Genomic DNA, 20986 nt, shown 5'->3' with positions numbered 1-20986 from the left:
ATCTGAAAAATATGCGCGTGACAGTTTGATGACAGAATGACAGATTAACAGCATACCAACTGGAAATCAACACAAAGATTTATTATAAAAATAAGTTTAATAATAACAATTTATACATGTAACTCCTTTTAATTAAATTGACTTTCGTGGTACTCGAATAAAATTTGCAGTATTTTTCCTAGCTATCATAACTTTTTACAACTTGTGGTATTTTAATTACACGTCTAGTCTAGTATTCTTTATATGGAATGTTTTAAACAAGAATGGACACCTTACGAAGATCATGGAAACTCCGTAAGTAACTAAGAATAATTTTTGTTTTTCACAAAGTGAAAATGTGACCTTTAAAGTTTTTATACAATTTCTAGAGGAGTTTGTCGCTCACAAGGCAAATGTCAACTGTTTGGCAATGGGACACAAATCAAATCAGGTTTTAGCTACTGGTGGAGATGACAAAAAAGTGAATCTTTGGGCTATTGGAAGACAAAGCTGTTTGATGGTTAGTTCTCATTTATTCCCTAGTAGATCCCAACTATATTGTATTCATTAAATGTTACAAAAGTAAAGGTTACATGTACCTAAAATGCTTCTTAGGTTACTACTGGTCATAAAACAGTCCTTAAAGTCCTCATACTAATATTCTATACAAGTAAAAGTATTTAAAAATACCCACAATCTTAAATTAACTAACATGTACTATTTTAGAGTTTAAGTGGTCACACAACACCAGTGGAATGTGTTTGCTTTGGTCATTCAGAAGATTTAGTCTGTGCTGGGTCACAAACAGGAGCCTTGAAAATATGGGATCTAGAAGCGGCAAAACTTATAAGAACTTTCACCGGTCATAAGGGAGCTATTAAATGTATGGATTTTCATCCATATGGAGATTACTTGACTACAGGCTCCTGTGATAGTAATATAAAATTATGGGATACAAGGAAGAGAGGATGTATAGTAACATATTCTAGCCACCGACTTGCAGTGAATAGTCTACAATTCAGCCCTGATGGCCAGTGGATTGCATCTGCTTGTGAAGATGGTAATACCTTCAATTATAATGCACATTTTATATATAGAAAGTAAGATAATAACATATGATTGTTATTCAAGCAATATTCTTGCTTATTACTTTAAAGTTAAGTTAATTAGGATTATAAGAGACAGTTGATCACAATTACTGTGTGATGTTTCAAGAAACATCCATCCATTCCATTGGGAATTATAACTGATTGTATGAATTTGATAGGCCTAATGGGAAAAAATGCAATTACTTATGTATTTCTTTCAGGTCTTGTGAAAGTATGGGATGTTCGTGTGGGCAAAGTTCTGCAAGAATTTGTTGAGCACACTTCCCCTGTAACATGTGTCAAGTTCCACCCACATGAGTTCCTATTGGCCAGTTGTGGCAGTGATAAGACTGTTAACTTTTGGGATATGGAGAAATTTCAATTGGTGTCTAAATTTGAAAAAGACAATACATCAATTAGGTAAATTGATCTTTTTTTTAATTATGACACATCTACTATATTTCTCTTGCTCTGTAAGATAATATATATTTTTCTTTATGTTTTAGACATATGACATTTAGTGATGATGGTGCAACCTTATTGGGTTGTGGCAATGATGGCTTGCATGTGATTGGCTGGGAGCCTGCTCGGGTATTGGATACAGTGTCTGGTCATTGGGGACAAATACATGATATGACAGTTGCTCAAACACAACTTGTAAGTTATAATATATTGTCATAAATATAGGTAAACAAGGAAGTATAGACTGGTGGCACAGATATTGATTGGTTGTAAAAGCTTCATGGAAATTACAAATGTCATAAATGGGGGGTGTTAGTGAGTTACCATAATTTAGTGTATGTTACCAGATTAAATAACTTTTCGGTCTCTATTTTTTATTCACATAATAAAACTGAGACAAACGCAGAATAACATTTGAATTGAATTTTATTTTTATTAGGTTACTAAATTAACAATATAAATTGTGACCACATATTTCAAAATACATTTCAGATAGCAGGATCTTTCCATGCAACATATGTGGTTCTATCAGTTGTTGATCTGAACAAAGTGCATCCATTTGGAGGGCCGGCCCCCACTGTCCCCACTGTGGTCAGAGATTTATCACCATTTCAAAAAGGACATTCTGTCCGTAAAAGTTTTTCCAAAGAAAAACCACCTAAAGAAGGTACAACTTTTTGACATTTAATTTTATTAGATACAATTAAAATGCCTCATTAATTAAATATGTATGTGTTTCAGTAATGCACAGACCAACGCTTCTCGATGAAAAAACAGCTGAAGAATCAGCATCAGGCACAGAAGCGGACGAGGACTCAGGTGCCGTTATATCAAATATTAATGATTACACTGAAATATTCCGACCCTCCAGGGCATGTGAGTAGATTAGAACATTGTTACTAGCCAACTTATAATGCTTGCTGTATAAATATTAACATTTAACAAACTTAATTCTAATGAACACTTGCATGAATATTGCTTATACAATTAAAACTTATAAACTACCCTTACTAACTACAACAGAAATAGTTTTATGATTTAATGAATGATTCAAATTTAATATTTGGATAGTCTCTGTGTTGTGTGAAGTTTAATTTTGTTTCCAGTGACACGAACACCGCCACCTGCGACCAGCTTATCATCTGATGATTATCCAGAACCAAGTAAAATATTGTTTATCAATATTGTCTATAATTTACTTTTGTGTGATTCAATTAATAATAATTGCTATTAAATTCATTATAATAGTGCCGGAATCATCTCGCAAATTGGAGTCTGCAATGAGCACGTCCTTGCGCGACCTGATGCTGGATGAGCCTGCGCCAACACACGCCCTTCACGCCACTCACGCCCCGGGCGTCCCGCACGGCCCTCACGCCCCTCACGCCCCGCCTGCACGCCCTCCACCGCAACCCTCGCCCCCGCAGCGCCAGCGCGCAGAGTACTCCCGCATACCCACACCCAAGGATCACTACGCAGCACTCGAAAAGAAAACTGAAGTGTTTAACAGTAAGTATAAATTTTAATATTGATACTCCTCAATTTCAGCCGCTGACACAACTCGAATGTTTAAAAAATGTATGGATTTTAAACCATGGTGAATGGTAATATGTACTACTTGATGTGTATTAAATGTTTGTATAGTAATTTATTAATTATCAAGTAGCTTAAAAATAAATAGTATGCTTTACTACCTATAGAAGTGTTTTTGGTTGTTATAAAAACATATATTTTTTTAATTCATTACATTATCATCTTTGTTATACCTAAACTGTATACCTTACTCCAGTTATTAGATGCAAAGAATGTTATTAATATTCTATTAGTAGTTTTTAATATTGAGACACTTTTCAATTTCTACCTGTATTGTATATATCGATGTTGATTTGACTATTTGGTTAGTAGTTGTTGAGGGAAATGGTGCAATTCTTTTTATTTCTTTTAATTTCATATTTAAATTTTCTTTTACCTTTCCAAAAAATGGGAATTTTTGTTATCATTTAAAGTTATACATATGACTTGTTTGTTTAGCAGGGCCAATGGATAACAGTAAAGATGACAACTTTTGTATGAGTAGGAAAACATCCACGGCCAATGAATTTGTTGCCCATTCCCTAACAGCGTGTTCACTAAACCGACATAACTCATACAAAGAAACCAAAACAACTACTGAGATGTGTAAGTCTAGATTTACACATTTTGATACTAGTTGTTTATTTTGTTATTTGTTATTGGCACTCATTTATTAAAAAGTAATTAAAAAATTGACCGACTTTCGTATGTTGCAGATTATAAAATGTTTCTTATTTATTTTATGTTATTAAAATAATAGATAAATGATTAAATTTCTTTACAGATAAATCAATACAAATACTGAATGACGAAATATTATAATTCATTGAAAAAAAAGTTTACGTTTATGGAACTAGAATATGTCTAGTTTTTTGGTATTTATTATGATGCAGCCAGTAATTACCGTTTTAGGTGGCAACACTCTCCGGCAGAGCACTAGCGAGGTGTCTCTGGGGCCTCCGTCTCTAGGACCCAGGTCCTTATCCTTCACCAGATCTCCTAACTCTAATACACGGTATTTATTGCACCATTAAAATGTAACTATATAATCTTCCTAATTTTACACAATTGAATAATTGTAACAACGTAATCAGACTGAGTATCAACTTCCGCCAAAATGGCGCGATATTCTAATAAAATTAAATGACATTGACAGATGTCACAGAATGTATATGCCAATAATGTAGTGTTGCGACAATCTTCCAGCGCTGTACTGCTTTTCTTCTTAACACTATTATGTAGTAATTATATATTTTGTGTGTTGCAGACGAAGGGTGGACAGTGTAAGTCGCGACCCCGTGCCGGCGCCTCGCAACGAAGACCCCGAGCGGGAGCCGGAGCCCGAGTTCATACCGTACGCCACTGACAGACCCGTGGGTTTGGATCTCGATGAATTTCTACCAGTGAGCATTTTTAATTAATTTAGCCTGTCATGTAGAGTTAAATAGCGTATTCAAAGATTATTTTCAATTGCAGACTTATTTTTTTATTTTTTTTTTAATAAAAAGACCCCTATATTTACGACAGTCTATAGGCTACAAATTTTCACGCTTTTCACTTAAGGGTGAATAAATTGGGCTAGAAAGGAACAAAAACTATAAGCCAATAATAGCAAGCCAAGATTGGTATGGTAACGGTAATTGTTATCCAATAGGATAGGCCTTCATTGTCATTTGTGTAATTGAATTTTGACATTTACAATTTTATACAATAAAATAAATTGATTATACAGTAGAACCTCGATAAGTTAAAGTCCAAGGGAATATTTGAAGTTATAGAGGTTTAGAGCTCTGATGGGAAGGTAACATATTATTTTTTGAGGTTGTAGAGGTTTTTAAGCTACCGAGATTTGAGTTATCGAGGAGGAGAAATGCATGTGTGTGTGCAGCGCGGGCTGGCGGCGTGCCTGGGGCGCGGCGGGGCGCGCGGCGGCGGCGCGCAGCCCAGCGAGCAGGAGGTGCTGGGCGTCATGATGCGCGGACACGACTCCATGATGGCCGTGCTCGTCGCCCGCCAGCGCGCGCACCAGGTGCTCCTGCTGCACCACGCATACCACCACCGCACACCACACCACACAAGGATAGCCAACCACTGGCACACACAATGTTTTGGCCACGTTAGATCATAAAAACATTAACTAAAGTATGCAGTAGATATTATATAAAAAGCAAACGCAGTGTCATTGCTATGCATCCTGCATGTATTAATCAGTCAAATTTATATGATGACGCGACTAAGACCGCATTAAACATTTGATTTTAAATGGAACTTTGATGCACAAAGGTTTGCCACCCCTGACCTATGAAATATAACAAATATGTATAACAACAGTAAGTGTAGTTGCAGTTGCAAATGGTAGTCATAGAATCCAGGACACAAGTGTGATTTATCTACGACTCACGACTTAATATTAAGTATTTGCTTCCAGATATTCCACTCTGTTAGAGTAAATAAGAGTCTGAAATCAGCTTTAGAATCGGTGATAGCGCTAGAGGACACGTCAGTCATTCTGGATATACTGAACGTGATGGCACACAAACCGTAAGCATCATATACGTAACAGTATAATAATTTAATTTGTGACTTGTTATTCAGTACATTATATATTTTTAGATCTCTATGGAATTTGGACATATGTTTGCTGATGTTGCCCAAAATTTATGACTTGCTGCAAAGTAAATATGAATCGTAAGTATTTTCATTATAACACTACGAAAGTTTGTATTTCTTATACATTTAAATAATTAGATCAATTGATCGTATGCATCGATTACCTTTTTTATCCTATTTGTTTCATAAATGATACACTAGCAACTTTTATCTGCGACTTCATGCGAAATTTAAAAAAAAAACTCAGTAAGCATCCTATATATTTCAGACTGTTATATATCATCCCAAAGATGTATGTAAACTTTCTCATTTATAACAATAGCAATAATCGTTGACCAGATACATGCAATGCGGCTGCAACGCGCTGCGGCTGATAGTGCGCAACTTCTCGTCGGTGGTGCGCGCCAACGTGGGCGCGCCGGTGCGCACGCTCGGCGTCGACATCCCGCGCGAGGAGCGCTACGCCAAGTGCGCGCAGATACACCGGCTGCTGCTCGACGTGCGCGCCTTCCTGCTCAAGCGCCAGACGCTGCAGGGCCGCCTCGGCGCCGCCTTCCGCGACCTCCACACCCTCATGCAGCAGGGCCTCGACTGACTGCACTATATCTCTCCCTCACCTTCACTCTCGCACTCTTTACTTATACTTTAATCCGTCACACGCAACGAACAATCGAATGTGTCATAGACACTCGTATAGTAGTAGCTATTCGGTAATGTTACTTAGTACATCGTACGTGTACTAGCCAAAACTAGTGCGGTTCACACCCCGCTACTACAATTGGTCAGTAGCTCGAAATAGACTGGCAATCAACTGGCAACTGGATTGACTTGAGTAAATTTTTGTTCAGACTCGTTTAGTTACTAAGCACTCAACTAAAATAATAGTGAAAACTAGACTTAATTAAAATTATTCCAAACCAAACCTCACCACCAGTATCACAATATATAAATATGCGATTCCAGTATAGCAAAGCGTGTCGTCACTAAAGACGCCATCACATGTCGTGTTTTCGCGGGCGAGAGATGATGGTTTTTTACTCTATGTTATCAATTTCTAATAGTATGATGATGGCCGTATATGGCAAGTAACAATTTTAACGAAACTAAGGTCCTTTTAAATAGGATATACTAATTTGTTTAACGATTCCTAATAAGTTAATTTATTTTTAAAATTTAATTCGATCATAATCATTCATTTATAGTGTGACTTAAAAGGAGTAAGTTTGGATTACGGATTTATATTTAGCGCGATTATAGCACACTTATATCCACGAATACGGTCGAATAAATGTTCCTTTTTGACCGACTTCCCAAAAGAAGAAGGTACTCAATTCGTGTTGTTTCAAAATGTCACCTATATGATTGAAATTTTTCTCCCCTACCAACACTGCCATCCACTTTTGATATAAGGATTTATCTGTTTATTTTTATGTATGTGAAATAAATTAGAAAAATTGTTACAAATGGCACAATAACATTTTTTTTATATTAATCTTTAACATTTTCTAATGTGTGTTTAATTTTGTTTGCACTAAACATTGTATGGATCATGTCTATTCGATGCATATCTTACTCCATCCTTCACTTTATATGTAAATAATTAAATTAATTCTTCCATTTATTTCTTAAGTATTCAATAAATATAGCATAACTAAAACCCTCAAATGGTATTAAAAATTGAAAAATGGTATCTCAATAACAAGACCACATTTTGGGTCCAAAATTAATTTATTTTCTAAGTTTGAATAAATATTGTGTTGTTGGTATACTTTTGTGGTTTAGTATTGAATAGTAATATGTTGTTTTTGATACAAAAGTTTCAATAAAGTACTTTTATCTTTGTTTTTGAAACCTATGTTATTTATCAAATATTTTTTTTATTCTTACAATGTTTCAGATGTACCACTTGACAAGTTCGTCAGTTTTCACTGAGAAAATCCTTTATTTTTAACGACATTGAGTCTGATGACTGGTTCATAATTACTTATAAAAAGCAATTTTGTTGACTAAAAACCATTTATTTGGCAAATTAACATAAACTAAATTCATTGAATGAAATTAATAAAATATTTGAGATTTCAAATCAACTGACAAATATTTTTAATATGAAAATCTAAAGTAAATTTTAACATAATAGATCTGATCACTCTAAAATGTTTGTAAGGTGTGAATATATATTATTGTTGTAAAATTATTATTGAATATCTGTTGTATGCAGAAAATATAACAAAAATCCGTGAATTACTTTGTTTCAATATAAAAATTAAAGTTTAGTTTGATGATTATGATTCTGTTTAAAATATGATTAAAAACCTTCATATAATTATCTAAATCTTACTATAAATCAAATAAATTATGCCTCTTGTAGGTTACTTAAGACAATTTGTGCCACTAACTCAAAATAAACACTGGCACAGAAGCTTGAATTCTTTACTGAAAATGCAATTTGGTTGTTTAAAATATTTATTTATGATGTTTATAAAGTATTCTTTGTTATACACACTATTGTGTTAACTTTTTTACACTATACACATTTTTAGTCATATATTAATACATAACACATTATATATTGTACAAAACCCACCAGTATCAGTTTACAAAATTAAACAATAGCATTTAATATGTACTTAAATAAAATTAAAGGAAATAAACAGTTTGATACAAACATGTTGTTTAAATGTATAACACTATGGTTTAAATACAACATACAACATTTGTTTATAACTAGCTTTCGCCTGTGACTCCGTCTGCGTAATTAAAAAAACAAAAGTCTATTTGTCCTTCCAGACTACATACTATGTCTGTGCCAAATTTCATCAAAAATCCATCCAGTTGTTTAGACTAACAAACATCCATCCATCCATCTAAACTAAACTTTCGCATTTATAATATTAGTATGCAGTATGATGGTTTATCCCATAATAGCAATGGCATGGATCTTTTACTTATGGTGCCTAATAAAAGTAATTTTTCAAATACGTTCCTTGAATTCAACTCATTACATGTTCTATTGCAATCCTATTTATGTTAAAAATGTATTTATATAAAATACCTATTTAAGTTTACTGTTTAAAGTGACTAAATCAAGTTTTACATTTTCAAGTGGAAGTGAAGTGCCTAAGTTCTTTGTGTTTAAGGCATGCAAGATATTTTATGCAATAAATTAATATTTTATATTACTGTCAAACAGGCGTTGCAACATGGGGCCCGTAGCATTTGAATACTGAGTGTAGCACTGATTTTATTTAAGCTTAAACATTAAAGTTATATGTACCTACATTCTTATTACCTTATTAAACTGAATAACTTTAGTTATCTCTAGGTAAGTACTAGCACTTTCACTCTTGAGACTTTCTCACAACTTGCTTGTACTTTAAGCTTGACTTCTCCTCACCATACAGAACAAGTATTTAAAAGAAATCTGACAATTATACCATGGCATAAAGTTTTGCCTTATACATTGCATTAAGCTTGGTGCTTACACAATTTACATCAAATTTCAGATTTATAATGTAAGTAACTTATACTTAATGTAAATTATCGATATCTTTGATGTTTTAATGAGTTTTTGGCTTTTTATGAAAAACATAATTAATATGTGTGGAGGTGTCACTTTTTCTTTTACGAAGTTTCTCAACATTTCGCAATAAGTCTTCATCTGAAACATCCTTTTGCATTCCGTCGTGACCTTTCTTACTTGCATTTTCCAGCTCCATTAACCGTTCAATCTCCGGGTTCATGCCTTTAAAAGATAATCTTCCTTCTAACAAATCTTCGCAGAATATAAAACTAGATTCAGATACGTAATTTCCGGTTGCACTTCTCATTTCATTAGTAATTATGTTTGAGTACAACTCTTCATGACCTTTTGTGTTTTCCAATTCCCTTTCTATCCTATCTTTAGAGCGCTTCATAAATTTCATATCCAACACAGATTTCGGTAACTGCAACTTTTTCATTTGCACTTTCGACATTGTAACTGCTTATCTATTATAACTTGGTAACTTTTGAAAAGGCTAAATAAGCTATTTACGTTATTTCAAATGCAAGCACCTAATCCCAAAACCGCACAGAAAAAGGAAAGCGATAAACACCAAAATAAAATACCATTCGACAAATACACATGGAATAAATGTCAACAATAAGTTTATGTCACTTTGGTTTGACAGTTATGACAGACAGTCATTTTGCCAAAATATATCAAATGATGAGAAATACAGATTTGGTGTCAAGTCTACAATAATATTTGCTTTTGAGTTTAAAAATGAATGTAAAAATTGTATTATAGAAAAGTACAATTTTTATTTTATTTTCAAGGATGCGGACTTTAATTTTTCTGCCTCTGGCTGCTTGTATGTGGCAGCAGTTGCCTAATGTTTACTATCTCTCTTTCATATATCAGTGTCATTTCGCTGTCAATGTCAATATCATGCTTGTTTTCCTTGTGCTTGTAATTTGGTAACGTTAACATTTACATAAAATGTGTATGTATTGGACACTTTAACTCTTTGTAAAGTTCAGTTTAATGTACTGTAGAACTAAATATTAAAAACAAACAATGCAAGTGTCTGAAATTGATAATGTAAAAATTTATAACCTCAGCGCGGGGAAATCTTTACCGGACGTAAGTTTTACTTTGTCTTTTCATAATTAAAGCCTTTTAAACCAATTTGCAAATACTGTTCAATTAATCTCTTTAACCCTTGAGTAATAGTAAATTTTTTTTTGCTAGTATAATATCGAGTTTACTATTTCTTTCAGTGGTTATCAGAAAGAAAAAAGAGGGCAATACTTAAGAAAAATGTTGATCTCAGAAGAAGAATTGAGCTTATTCAAGAGTTTGATATGCCAGGCGTCAGCACAAGCATTAGGGCATCTGCAGACGGACAGTATATAATGGCAACTGGCATATATAAACCAAGAATTAAATGTTACGATGTAAATAATTTATCACTAAAATTTGAGAGATGCTTGGACTCTGAAGTTGTTACATTTGAAATACTAAGTGAAGATTATACAAAGGTAGGAGTTTATTACATTATAGTACCATACTAAAGATTATGTACCTTATAGCACAGTAAAATACTTTTATACCAAAAAGTTTTAATCATCTGTGATAAATAGGAATATTACACAAGATTGACATTTGAATATAAATATTATATTCCATGGTAATTATGGCTTTAACCTTAATGTACTATAAAATCCTGTTTTCAGATTGTGTTTCTACAATGTGACAGATATGTTGAGTTTCATGTTGGACATGGCAGGCACTATCGGCTGAGAGTACCACATTTTGGAAGAGATATAGCTTACCATAAGCCTTCATGTGATCTCTTTGTTGTAGGAGCTTCCAATGTAAGTTGCAATACTACAAGATTAAAGACAGACAGATAATAATGCAACAGTATGATATGAAAAAATCCAAATGTCTTCATAGAGAATATATTTCTGTATAATAGTTCTACACAAGATTTTAGTTAAAATTTCGTCATCATTTAGTTAAATGTTACCTTCAGACAACTTATATATCCAAGCAATACTAATTTTTGTTACACTTTTTTATTATATACTTTTTCTTCCAGGAAGTATACAGGTTAAATTTGGAAGTAGGACAATTTATGGCTCCGTATGCAACTAAAGCAAATGAAATAAACACATGTGCAGTGAATGAGGAGCATGGTTTACTTGTGATAGGGACAGACAGTGGCCAGGTGGAGGCGTGGGACCCTAGAACAAAGTCATGTCAAGGATTGTTAGACTGTGCGTTACATTGCTCTGATGCTGCCAATACGTAAGTTCTAAATAAACTTTGATTTCTTGTATTTATCAGAAAAGAAAATGTTTAAGAATTTCAACTTAAATAAAAGGGCCTCAAGATTAACACGTATTTTTTAAAGAATTCTAATATACACTTTAAAAATGTTCTATTATTTTTCCAGTTTACCTGCGATAACAAAATTGAAATTCAGTGGTGCTTTACAACTAGGTGTTGGGTCATCTTCGGGACATGTGCTACTGTACGACATCAGGTCGAGCAAGCCACTGCTCGTAAAGGATCACATGAATGAAATACCCATCAAGAATATTGAGTTCCACAAACAAATGAACTATGTTTACTCTATGGATTCGTTAGTTTTGAAAATATGGGACGCCAATACTGTAAGTAAAAAGAGTGAATTAAAATACTACATTTGAATGAACAGAAACATTCCATAAAGATCCCTCTACAAACTTCAGTTTTGTAATATCAAAGCATCTTAAAACTTATGACTTTGACTCAACTATTTTTACTTTTTCAATATGAAAGAAATATTATTCGCTAGGTATACTGAATGTTTTATATATTTTTTTAAACTTACTGTGTCTCGCTAATTTATCCGCGATATTTAAAAATACTAATAAAACAGGCCATATTGAAGGGATAAAGCAGCTTTTAAATGACAAAAGAATTTAAACTCGGTACAGTAGTTTTTAAGTGAATTCAATACATACATAAATAAGGATTTGTCCTCTTTATATTAGTATAGATTCAGCCTGATTGAATCGAAGTTCATAATATTGTAATGTATTTGTTGCAGGGTAAACAATACACAAATATAGAAGCCTCAGCAGATTTTAATGACCTCTGTATAATTCCGAATACTGGCTTATGTATGATGGCGGTAGAAGATCCAAAAATGCAGATATATTATGTACCATCACTGGGTATGTATGAATAAATGTTAAAAAGATTGTACTAAAAATTGCAACTACATAATGCAACTAGCTTTCGCCCGCGACTCCGTTCGCGTGGAAGTAAAAAAACAAAAGTGATTAGCCTATATGTTTTCCAGACTATCCTCTACATCATTGCCAAATTTCATCGAGATCCATTCAGCCGTTTAGGCTACAAACTATAACATCCATCCACACTTCCATCTAAACTTTCGCATTTATATTATTAGTATGATAATAGTGTGACTTATTCAAATACTTTCAATAAAACTGTGAATTGTGCTTTAATCTAGATAAAATCAATATATTATAAATTAAATATTGCTTTAAAGTATATGTGTAATAACTTCTTTTGTTTGTAACAGGACCAGCTCCGAAGTGGTGTTCATTCTTAGACAATTTGACAGAAGAACTAGAAAGTTCTGCAGTACAGACTGTGTACGATGATTACAAATTCATCACCAAGCAAGAGTTGGAGTCATTGGGTTTGGATCATCTTTTGGGTACAAACTTACTGAGAGCATACATGCATGGGTAAGTTGAATATTAAAAAAAAGATTTCTTCATCTTATTTATTTAAATTTAGTTTAACATCATAGTTACATGATTTTACATAGTTTTCTTTCTTACAATAACTTATAATGATTTATTTTTCAAATAAAAATCTGATTAACATTTTAAAGTAATGTCTTTTAACAAAATTAGATCTTCATATAGATTATAATCTCTTATGTTTTACTATAATTAAAATGTATATGTTTTCTTCATTTTGATGCAACTTGCACATATCGGCGAAGAAATTCAAAGATATGTATGAAGTCAACCCGCAGTGGGCCAGCGTGGTTGACTAAGACCTAGTCACACTTAGTCCGAGCCTCAGTGGGTACGTATAGTGAGCTGGTGATGATGTTTTCTAGATATTTCGTGGATGCACGACTGTATAAGAGAGCTAAGACGATAGCGGATCCGTTTGCGTTCGAAGCATACAAGAAACGTAAGATACGAGAGAAGATCGAGGAGGAGCGGCCCGCGCGCCTCACCGTGCACGACAGCCTGCCCGCCGTCAACAGGGACCTCGCCTCGCGCCTGCAGAACGTCACCAAAAAGAATAAACAATCAAACAATTTACTTAAAGACGATCGTTTTAAGGTAAGAATAGCTGAATGAAAAATTAAAATGAAAATTTTACTTATTTTTTTAAGTAATAATATTGATTACATTATCTTAAAATTTATTTCTTAATTTTAATCGCTACTTTTTTAAAGTGTTGTCACCCTCACACCCTCACAAGTGAGTTATGAGATTTATTCTGCTTTAACATTTTTTTAGATACATTTTTACGTCCAGACTATCCTCTATTACGAATTCGAATATATGCTTCGTAAATTAAAAAAACAGTAGGTACTTTCACATGTTTTATACTGATGTAATTTTTTACAGGAACTGTTTGAGAATCCCGATTTTGAAGTTGATAAGGAAGCTGATGAATACCGTTTACTGAACCCCGTCCTCTCCAGACTGGATAGAAAGAATACAAAGAATGTGAAGCAAGTCATGGATGTAGAAGTAAGTTATTTAATTTTAGTTATTCTTTAAAAACAACGCAAACCAAGTTCATAATAATTTTTTCTATATATTACATACAGATTTTCCTTTTTTTTATGTATGGACAAGTCGAAATGGCTTTGGCATCTTATTCTAGAAGAAAAAGATTTTATAAACATACTAGCTTTCGCCCGCGACACCGTCCGCGTGAAATAAAAAGAACAAAAGCGAATAGCCTATGTGTTCTTCCAGACTATCCTCTACATCTATGCCAAATTTAATCGAGATCCGTTCAGCAATATAGACTATAAACTCTAACAAACATCTATAAATCCATCCATCCAAACTTGCGCATTTATATTACTATGATTTGTTAGTATTTATTTTATAACGATATTTCCAGGTTGAAACTGTGGAAGAAGAAAAAGACTCAGATATCGAATTGTATGAATCGAGCGAAGAAAGTTCAGACGATGAGAGAACTTGGGCTAAAGATATGAAGAAACAGCACAAACTTATAAGAAATAAAAAGCAGGAGGAAGAAAGGGACGAAGAAAGAAACGAAAAGGTCTATGAATTTAGTAATGCCCCTAAGCTCACTAATATTAGGAGTATCACTAGAGTTAGTAAGAGCAGTTTAGGAGATCGACTATCAAAGGAAGGTTTCACGACAATGGTAACTGGGACAGGCGGAAATAAAGAAATGAAATTCTCAATGCGAGGTAAAAAGAATGTATCCGACAATCAAAAATCAATGAAAAAACACTATGAAGAAAGAAAACAACTCGTCAGAAGAACAGGATTTTTATCTAAAAAGAAACTCCCCAGAAAGTGAAACGATTTTAATTAAATTTGTTAATTTTATACGACGTTTTTTTTAACTCTTGAATGTAATTCTTCACTAAGTTCCTAACTATAGTTAATAAGCAGAAATTCTTGATGCGATTTACTTAATAATCTGAAAAAATCTGTACAAAACATTGTATACGATTTTTTAAGAAAAGTTATCTAATAGCAGTTAACAAAAAGCGTTTTCTTGATTAAATGCAACATCTGTCAATTTACTCCCTATGTTTATCAAATATTTTTTTTACTTGTTGCAAGATCGTATCATAAATAGTTTAATTTCTTTAGAAATTAAAAACGTACTTAATAACTACATATTTTAAAGATTTTTTTACAGAATAATTACATTGAATCTCTGTCCATACAAAAGTGCCTTGTGAAAGTTTTTTTTATCGGTATGAAATAAGGTTATCTGAGTTCAGCGTATATTATGATAATGAACCATTGGACGTTTTGTTTTCTTACTGAGACAACTTTCCTATTGGTCACAATTATACATTTTAATTGTATTAAGTAGGTATTTATATTATAAATAAATTAAATATTACGTTTTTTTTTACGAAAGGAAATTCACAAAAAAATTATTCGACGTTTTATCTGTCTAAAGGATTTCCACACAGTCTTATTTTGAGAGTATCACCATATACATTTCTAATTAAAACTAGCGAAAACATACATTTTTGAACACATTTATCTATATTTATATAACATGACTCACAAAATTAAATAACAGCAAGTTGATATCTCTATTTTTATTAATTTATGCAGCTACGTAATAAACAATTTGTCTCAAACAAAGACGGTTATTTACCTCTGCCTCGTTACTGCAGCAACTTTCATTACAAGCATGCGTTTACATACAGTGCATTGTTATTTATTTAAAGGTTTGGTCGTCATACTAGAATTTCTAATTAGCATGAACAAACTAGAGGGTACTTGTAAATTTATTATTCAACAATCTCGCAAGGTGATTTGTTACTAGAATTTAGTGTGTAGAAGATAATGCAAAACGACAATGGCTCCTACGGAAGCGGTAAGTAACATTGTTCACGTACAGAAATGTTCGTGGAATAGAGACTAACGACTAGTTATCATTCGTATAATATGGGTAATAGTAATTAATATGTAGATATTGGCAATTAAGTGGATAATGTGAGTTTGTTTTCGCGATTGTGCAGCCAGTGATCTGCTGGACAGCCATGTGCTGGACAACGAGAAGCTGCGCTGCGCGCCCGCCATGGAGACCTCACGGCGGTCGAGTCTCGGCGCCAATAGTGTTGAGGTCAGTTGCACTAATTACTTGATATGACATGTTATGGTTATCTATCGCTTTTGACTTATAAAAATATGTTAGTTTGTATTACATGTTATCAGCAGAATACCGAAGTTCAACAATCGAATTATTTTTATGCATGCATATTTGATAGAATTTTTTATTCAATGGAACCACACCATTTAAAGATGCGTAAAATTATAAGTTAATTATTGCGCCACGGTTTTCTATTTTTTTTTGACGTGCTTTTTGCATGGTTTTGAATGTGAAGATAATTTTTTCTAAAGGTGTACAGTTTTCTTTTGAAAAGGCACATGATTCTAATGTGAAATATTTCAAGCACATCCTCAAAACCGCATCTACGATGCTATTGATATTGAGGAATGTTTTGTTTAACAGATTGGAGAAATAACTGAATCACCCGACACGGAATACATGAGTACATCCGCTATATTACATTACTGCAAATCTAAGGTAAAAAATTCGCGATGTTTTATACAAAATACATGAAGAATAATACATTTTTTTCATACGAATTATCTGTTCTAATTCCAGATATTAGTACCGTATTTGAAGCTATTAACAATAATGGGTCTGAGGCCCGTCGTAGACGCTTCCAACTCCTCCAAATATGCAATATGTTTTTCGCATTATCATTCTGCACAAGTAGCAGTGTTGATGTTTTTAGGGTATATTTTACAATATATGGCTTGCTTCAGGTAAATAGTATTTGTCTCCAGATTATAAAACTGTTAAAATGCAAGGCTGGGAAATATGTTGATTATCCTCCTGTTATTAATCTCATTAGAATTTGAAAGTAACTGAAATCTAACAATGTTGTTTTTAGACGTGACAGAGGATTTTGTTACAAATTAGTGCCTCTAGCGATGACGTCTTCTTTAGAATACGATACATATAAACAAATATGTTACGGAAATGTTACTTTAACGTACATCGGGCCAAGTATTCTACATTTCATAGGTTTTCTGTACGCTCTATATTTGTTTAGAATATCAGATAACGAACAGTTACAAAACCTTATGGAAAGGGTGAGTAATATTTAAACACTCTTAACATGTAGCTTGTAATATACATTTAAATAAAACTACTCGAAAACTTTAAAATAATTCCTAACGAAAACAATTTTCATTATTTAGTTTACCTGCCAAATGCTAGATTATTGCCATGATTTACATAGTTCCCAAGTTTCTTGTCTTTGATTCTTGCTGTCTAATTCGTCGTTCGACTCTTTGGTCTGTTAATGGTCACCAAGAGGCTTTTTAGTGCAGATTTAGAACCTAAAAGTAAGCTACCGAGGGACTGTTTTAGTTATAAAGAAGACAAAGCAATGTGTTGCTAGACTTTAAAATGAAAATACGCGTTATTTTCAGGTATTCCTTCTATCCTCGTACGCGCCGCAAGGCAGCGCCACAGCGAACCCTAAGCGTTTGCTGCGTATGTTGTGGTTCTTTATAATACTGAGTATTATCTGGATGTGCATCTCTCTGTGTTCAGTCAACTTGATGCTGGCTAGAGGAACAATCATGTTTAGATGGATGGAAAATAGGTATTCTTGTTAAGTTGATTAAAATGGATGATGCGCGGTGTTTCTTTTTAGTGAATAGCAGATTTTTTCTTATTTGTAATAACCATTCCAATTATTTATAGTCTTATGTTAGGATATGGTTCCATACAAAAGTTTAATTGCGGGATTCGAACCCACGGCCTCTAGATTCATAATCCATAGTTTTAACCGTTAGGCTATAACCGCTTCTTTAGCTTTAAAATCGATTGATTATTCCTATCATTTTAATATAGATATGTTTTTTTTTAAATTCTTAGTTCTAATGAGATGAGATTGGCGTTGAAAGTGCTGTTGATAATCTGCACGTTGATCCACGACATGGTGCAGGCGACGGTGATCACGAGCTACTGCCTGCAAGCGCAGCTGCTGCAGGCACACCTTCTGTTCCTGCGGGAGCGCCTGCTCAACAGGACCATTACGCCGTTGAACTGGATGAGGGTGAGATAATAAAAACAAATGATATTTTATCATCACCAGCTCACTATACGTCCCCACTGAGGGGCTCGGGGCCAACCCTAAGTTGGGTGTGACTAGTCCATAGTCAATAACGCTGGCCCACTGGTTATATACCTTTAAATTCCTCCGCCGCTATGTACCGGTTGCATGACGATGTTGTCCTTCACCGTAAGAACTACGGGTAATTTAAGTGCATCTGAATTTCGAAAAAATCGAAAATCACATTGGTACATGGCGGGATTCGTACCTGTAGATTACAAGTCAAGTGTTTAAACCACTGAGCCACCGAAGTTCTCGACGATGGTCGATATGATATTTAGCATGGAAAGTATAGTCCTGAATGTCCTGCATGTAACTTTAAGTTATTTGCACATGTCTGTTGGCCGCTGTCACTTAACTGTTTAAGCAAAATAAGGTGTCCGCTTGCTTGTTTTTCAACTTCTTCTATATTAAAAACTGTGTTCTTATATCATATTTATTGCTGTATGCAAAGCAGCTAGTTTTGAGACTTTTCAAGTTTAAATGTGAAATATTTGTGCGATATTGGACCAAAATTGCGTATTCGTCTAAAAACGTATCTTTTGAAACACAAAGTTTGTAAACAAATCTATGAATGTCCGGTATAAAATTAGGGCAGTATGACGGTCGCCAGGATGTAGATTTATCGCTCGTTATATTCGTATAGTTATGTCGAAGTTTCCTGTTTTATATCATGTGCGGAATTTGTTGACTTTCGCAATATCCCTTGTATTAAATAGATGAAAGAAGGAAATGAATGTAACTCGTTGGTGAAGATTCCCTTTATTTGTACTTTGAAAGTTGTGGCATACCATCATTATCGTGTACGATATTTAGATGCCAACTTATCCTTACTTATGTATGTTATATACACTCACCTTATGTACCTATTTAAACATCGTGCTTCACTCGCAAACATTGAAGGTAAACATGTAAACTGGAGACAAACAGAAAATGTTGTCTGTTGTTTTTATTTGCTTTAAATTGCTATGCACTTTATAGTTAAAAGTTCATATTAATTCTTGGTATGTATTAGAGCAACGAAAAACATACATTTGTATTGCATTGTTTGTTTTACAGGAAATAGCGGAATTTCGTAAGTTGCTAAAATATCTAAACGACGAGTTAGCGCCTGCAGTGTGCCTGTTCACGATAGTGAACGTGTCGTGGGCGGCGTCCGGCCTCATGTGGCTGCTCGACCTCGACAAGGTGGACACGGAGACGGAACCCATCGCCGGCATCAGCATCCTTAACCAGTCGCTCTGGTTGGCAGCTGTTATAGCGCCATTTGTGCAAGTAAGTTAATATTGAATATGATAGGTAGTAAACGATCACCATTAATTGACGTCATAGATCAGTTAACGTTAGTTGATTAACGTTATCTAATCTATGACGTTGATCAGTATTTGCAACAGAAGGGAATTATAAACGCATTGCCAACCTTAAGAGAATGCTCTGATTTTTAAAGATCTTGTGTCGCATTGATACGCAAAACGTGGCACTTTATTCCAACGAGTGTATTCGAGCTGGTTATATCCTTATTATATCAAAGGTTAAAATATTTGTATGTTTGGTCGCAGGCGGCGCGCCTGTCGTACGAGTGTCGCCGCACGCAGTCCGTGGGCCACGAGCTGTGCGTGCGGCCGTTCCTGCACCAGGACACGCCGCACGAGGAGATCAGCGCGGTGCTGCTGTACGCGGCCACGCTGCAGCTGCGCGCCAAGCTCTTCTGCCACCCAGTCGCCGGAAAGTACGTCTGTCTCGCTCTCACACTCGCGCTCGTCGCACTCTTCGCACTCGGCATGTGTCACTATTTACAATGATTCAAAGATCATTTAATTCGATTTAAATTATCTTGTAATTATAATTAATGGTAAATAAAACTATTTTTGATTTTTCAATGTCTTTTATTCATTCACAACATTTAAATTTGGCACTACGTATATGGTAATTTATTTGAAACATGCAATAATTATCTCGTATATACTTCAATAGCTTTTCTATTAATTGAATAAATAAGATTAATAATATTTTTCATTAAAATAAATTAACATTAACAATCTTAAAAATAAATATTTTAAATAAAAAATCATTTACAAAGTAACAAAATTATCACAATAGTAACGAGTTTATAAATCTATAACTCAATAACATATTCAGAAATTAAGATAATTTTATCTACCGTAAATATCTTTATATACTTGTATAATATCTTCCAGAATATATTCAATTCAATAATTTAGATTAACAACTATTCTAACACTTTAGAAACATCTAATAATAATATATTTTTTCTTCGAACTAAAAATGCTTCACAACAAAATATATTCAAATAGGCAACATCGAAAGGTTATTTTTCTATGAATCGATTATTTTTAAATATAGGTATGTGTTTTGATGAACGAGTCTATGATAGACTCTACTAAAATATTAGGCTAGTGACGTAAATGAATGATTTGAAATACGATATTTTGTTAAATGCAATTTTTCTTAATCTTATATCGACTTCTACATTATTTATGTAGATAGTCAAGACTTTGTGCATACTTTATGCGTAAAGTCAAAGTCCGATTTCACCCTGTATAAGTATAGTAGGGCGTCGGGCGCTTCACTTGTGTCTAATCATTACAAATGTTTTAAATCTGTCAAGTATTTTCGTTCGTTACTACTTTAAGATGTTCAAAAAGCTGAAATACACAGATATTAATATCTTTTATAATATTCTACAACTAAAAAACATATTGGAGTACTTATTTCACTTAAATATCCTAACATGCAGACATCTAAATGTTTCGAATAAAAATTCATAAAGATTCTGGTTGTTTGTCATAGGAA

The 20986-nt window shown here is 33.7% G+C and overlaps 3 protein-coding genes across 6 annotated transcripts in view; 2 read left to right on the top strand and 1 right to left on the bottom strand.

The window, feature by feature from the left end:
* Positions 1-20: 20 nt before the first annotated feature.
* Positions 21-7555, top strand: LOC106099679 (katanin p80 WD40 repeat-containing subunit B1). 4 transcript variants are annotated; one of them, XM_013278286.1, is made up of 16 exons: positions 21-294; positions 369-499; positions 706-1039; positions 1289-1487; positions 1574-1724; positions 2022-2196; positions 2271-2348; positions 2636-2692; positions 2778-3038; positions 3561-3707; positions 4014-4116; positions 4369-4504; positions 4990-5130; positions 5530-5642; positions 5715-5789; positions 6051-7555. In XM_013278286.1, exons 1-16 carry the CDS (start codon positions 264-266, stop codon positions 6304-6306), a joined length of 2388 nt encoding a protein of 795 aa, XP_013133740.1. In that variant the 5' UTR covers positions 21-263; the 3' UTR covers positions 6307-7555. The 4 variants fall into 4 exon arrangements, with proteins under 4 accessions (XP_013133740.1, XP_013133739.1, XP_013133738.1 ...); XM_013278285.1 differs by having other exon boundaries at positions 2271-2405; positions 3564-3707; XM_013278284.1 differs by having other exon boundaries at positions 2271-2405.
* Positions 7556-10133: 2578 nt separating this feature from the next.
* On the top strand, positions 10134-20047 carry LOC106099452 (nucleolar protein 10). Its single transcript, XM_013278011.1, has 18 exons — positions 10134-10335; positions 10473-10733; positions 10929-11069; positions 11297-11505; positions 11654-11873; positions 12293-12419; positions 12794-12962; positions 13346-13577; positions 13869-13994; positions 14377-14806; positions 15998-16101; positions 16492-16566; positions 16648-16811; positions 16940-17141; positions 17484-17659; positions 17935-18115; positions 19232-19447; positions 19732-20047. Exons 1-18 carry the CDS (start codon positions 10270-10272, stop codon positions 19972-19974), a joined length of 3342 nt encoding a protein of 1113 aa, XP_013133465.1. The 5' UTR covers positions 10134-10269; the 3' UTR covers positions 19975-20047.
* A 783-nt stretch (positions 20048-20830) lies between these two features.
* Positions 20831-20986, bottom strand: part of LOC106099451 (sodium leak channel non-selective protein) — a 17201-nt gene continuing 17045 nt past the window's right edge. The window contains exon 35 of the mRNA XM_013278010.1: positions 20831-20838. Within this exon, the coding sequence (XP_013133464.1) occupies positions 20831-20838 (8 nt within the window). The remainder of the gene's footprint in view (positions 20839-20986) is intronic.

The sequence above is a fragment of the Papilio polytes genome, unplaced genomic scaffold (assembly GCF_000836215.1).
Source record: "Papilio polytes unplaced genomic scaffold, Ppol_1.0 DF824102.1, whole genome shotgun sequence".
NCBI classification, from domain to species: Eukaryota; Metazoa; Arthropoda; class Insecta; order Lepidoptera; family Papilionidae; genus Papilio; species Papilio polytes.
This window is presented reverse-complemented; position numbering and strand designations above follow the sequence as displayed.

Coding starts and splice junctions, on each gene's coding strand:
- LOC106099679 (XM_013278284.1), top strand. CDS start 264: ATGGACACCTTACGAAGATCATGGAAACTCC. Junction 295..368: donor ACGAAGATCATGGAAACTCC/GTAAGTAACTAA, acceptor TACAATTTCTAG/AGGAGTTTGTCGCTCACAAG. Junction 2,406..2,635: donor ATTCCGACCCTCCAGGGCAT/GTGAGTAGATTA, acceptor TTTTGTTTCCAG/TGACACGAACACCGCCACCT.
- LOC106099452 (XM_013278011.1), top strand. CDS start 10,270: ATGCAAGTGTCTGAAATTGATAATGTAAAAATTTATAACCTCAGCGCG. Junction 10,734..10,928: donor TAAGTGAAGATTATACAAAG/GTAGGAGTTTAT, acceptor TCCTGTTTTCAG/ATTGTGTTTCTACAATGTGA. Junction 14,807..15,997: donor AAAGAAACTCCCCAGAAAGT/GAAACGATTTTA, acceptor GCGATTGTGCAG/CCAGTGATCTGCTGGACAGC.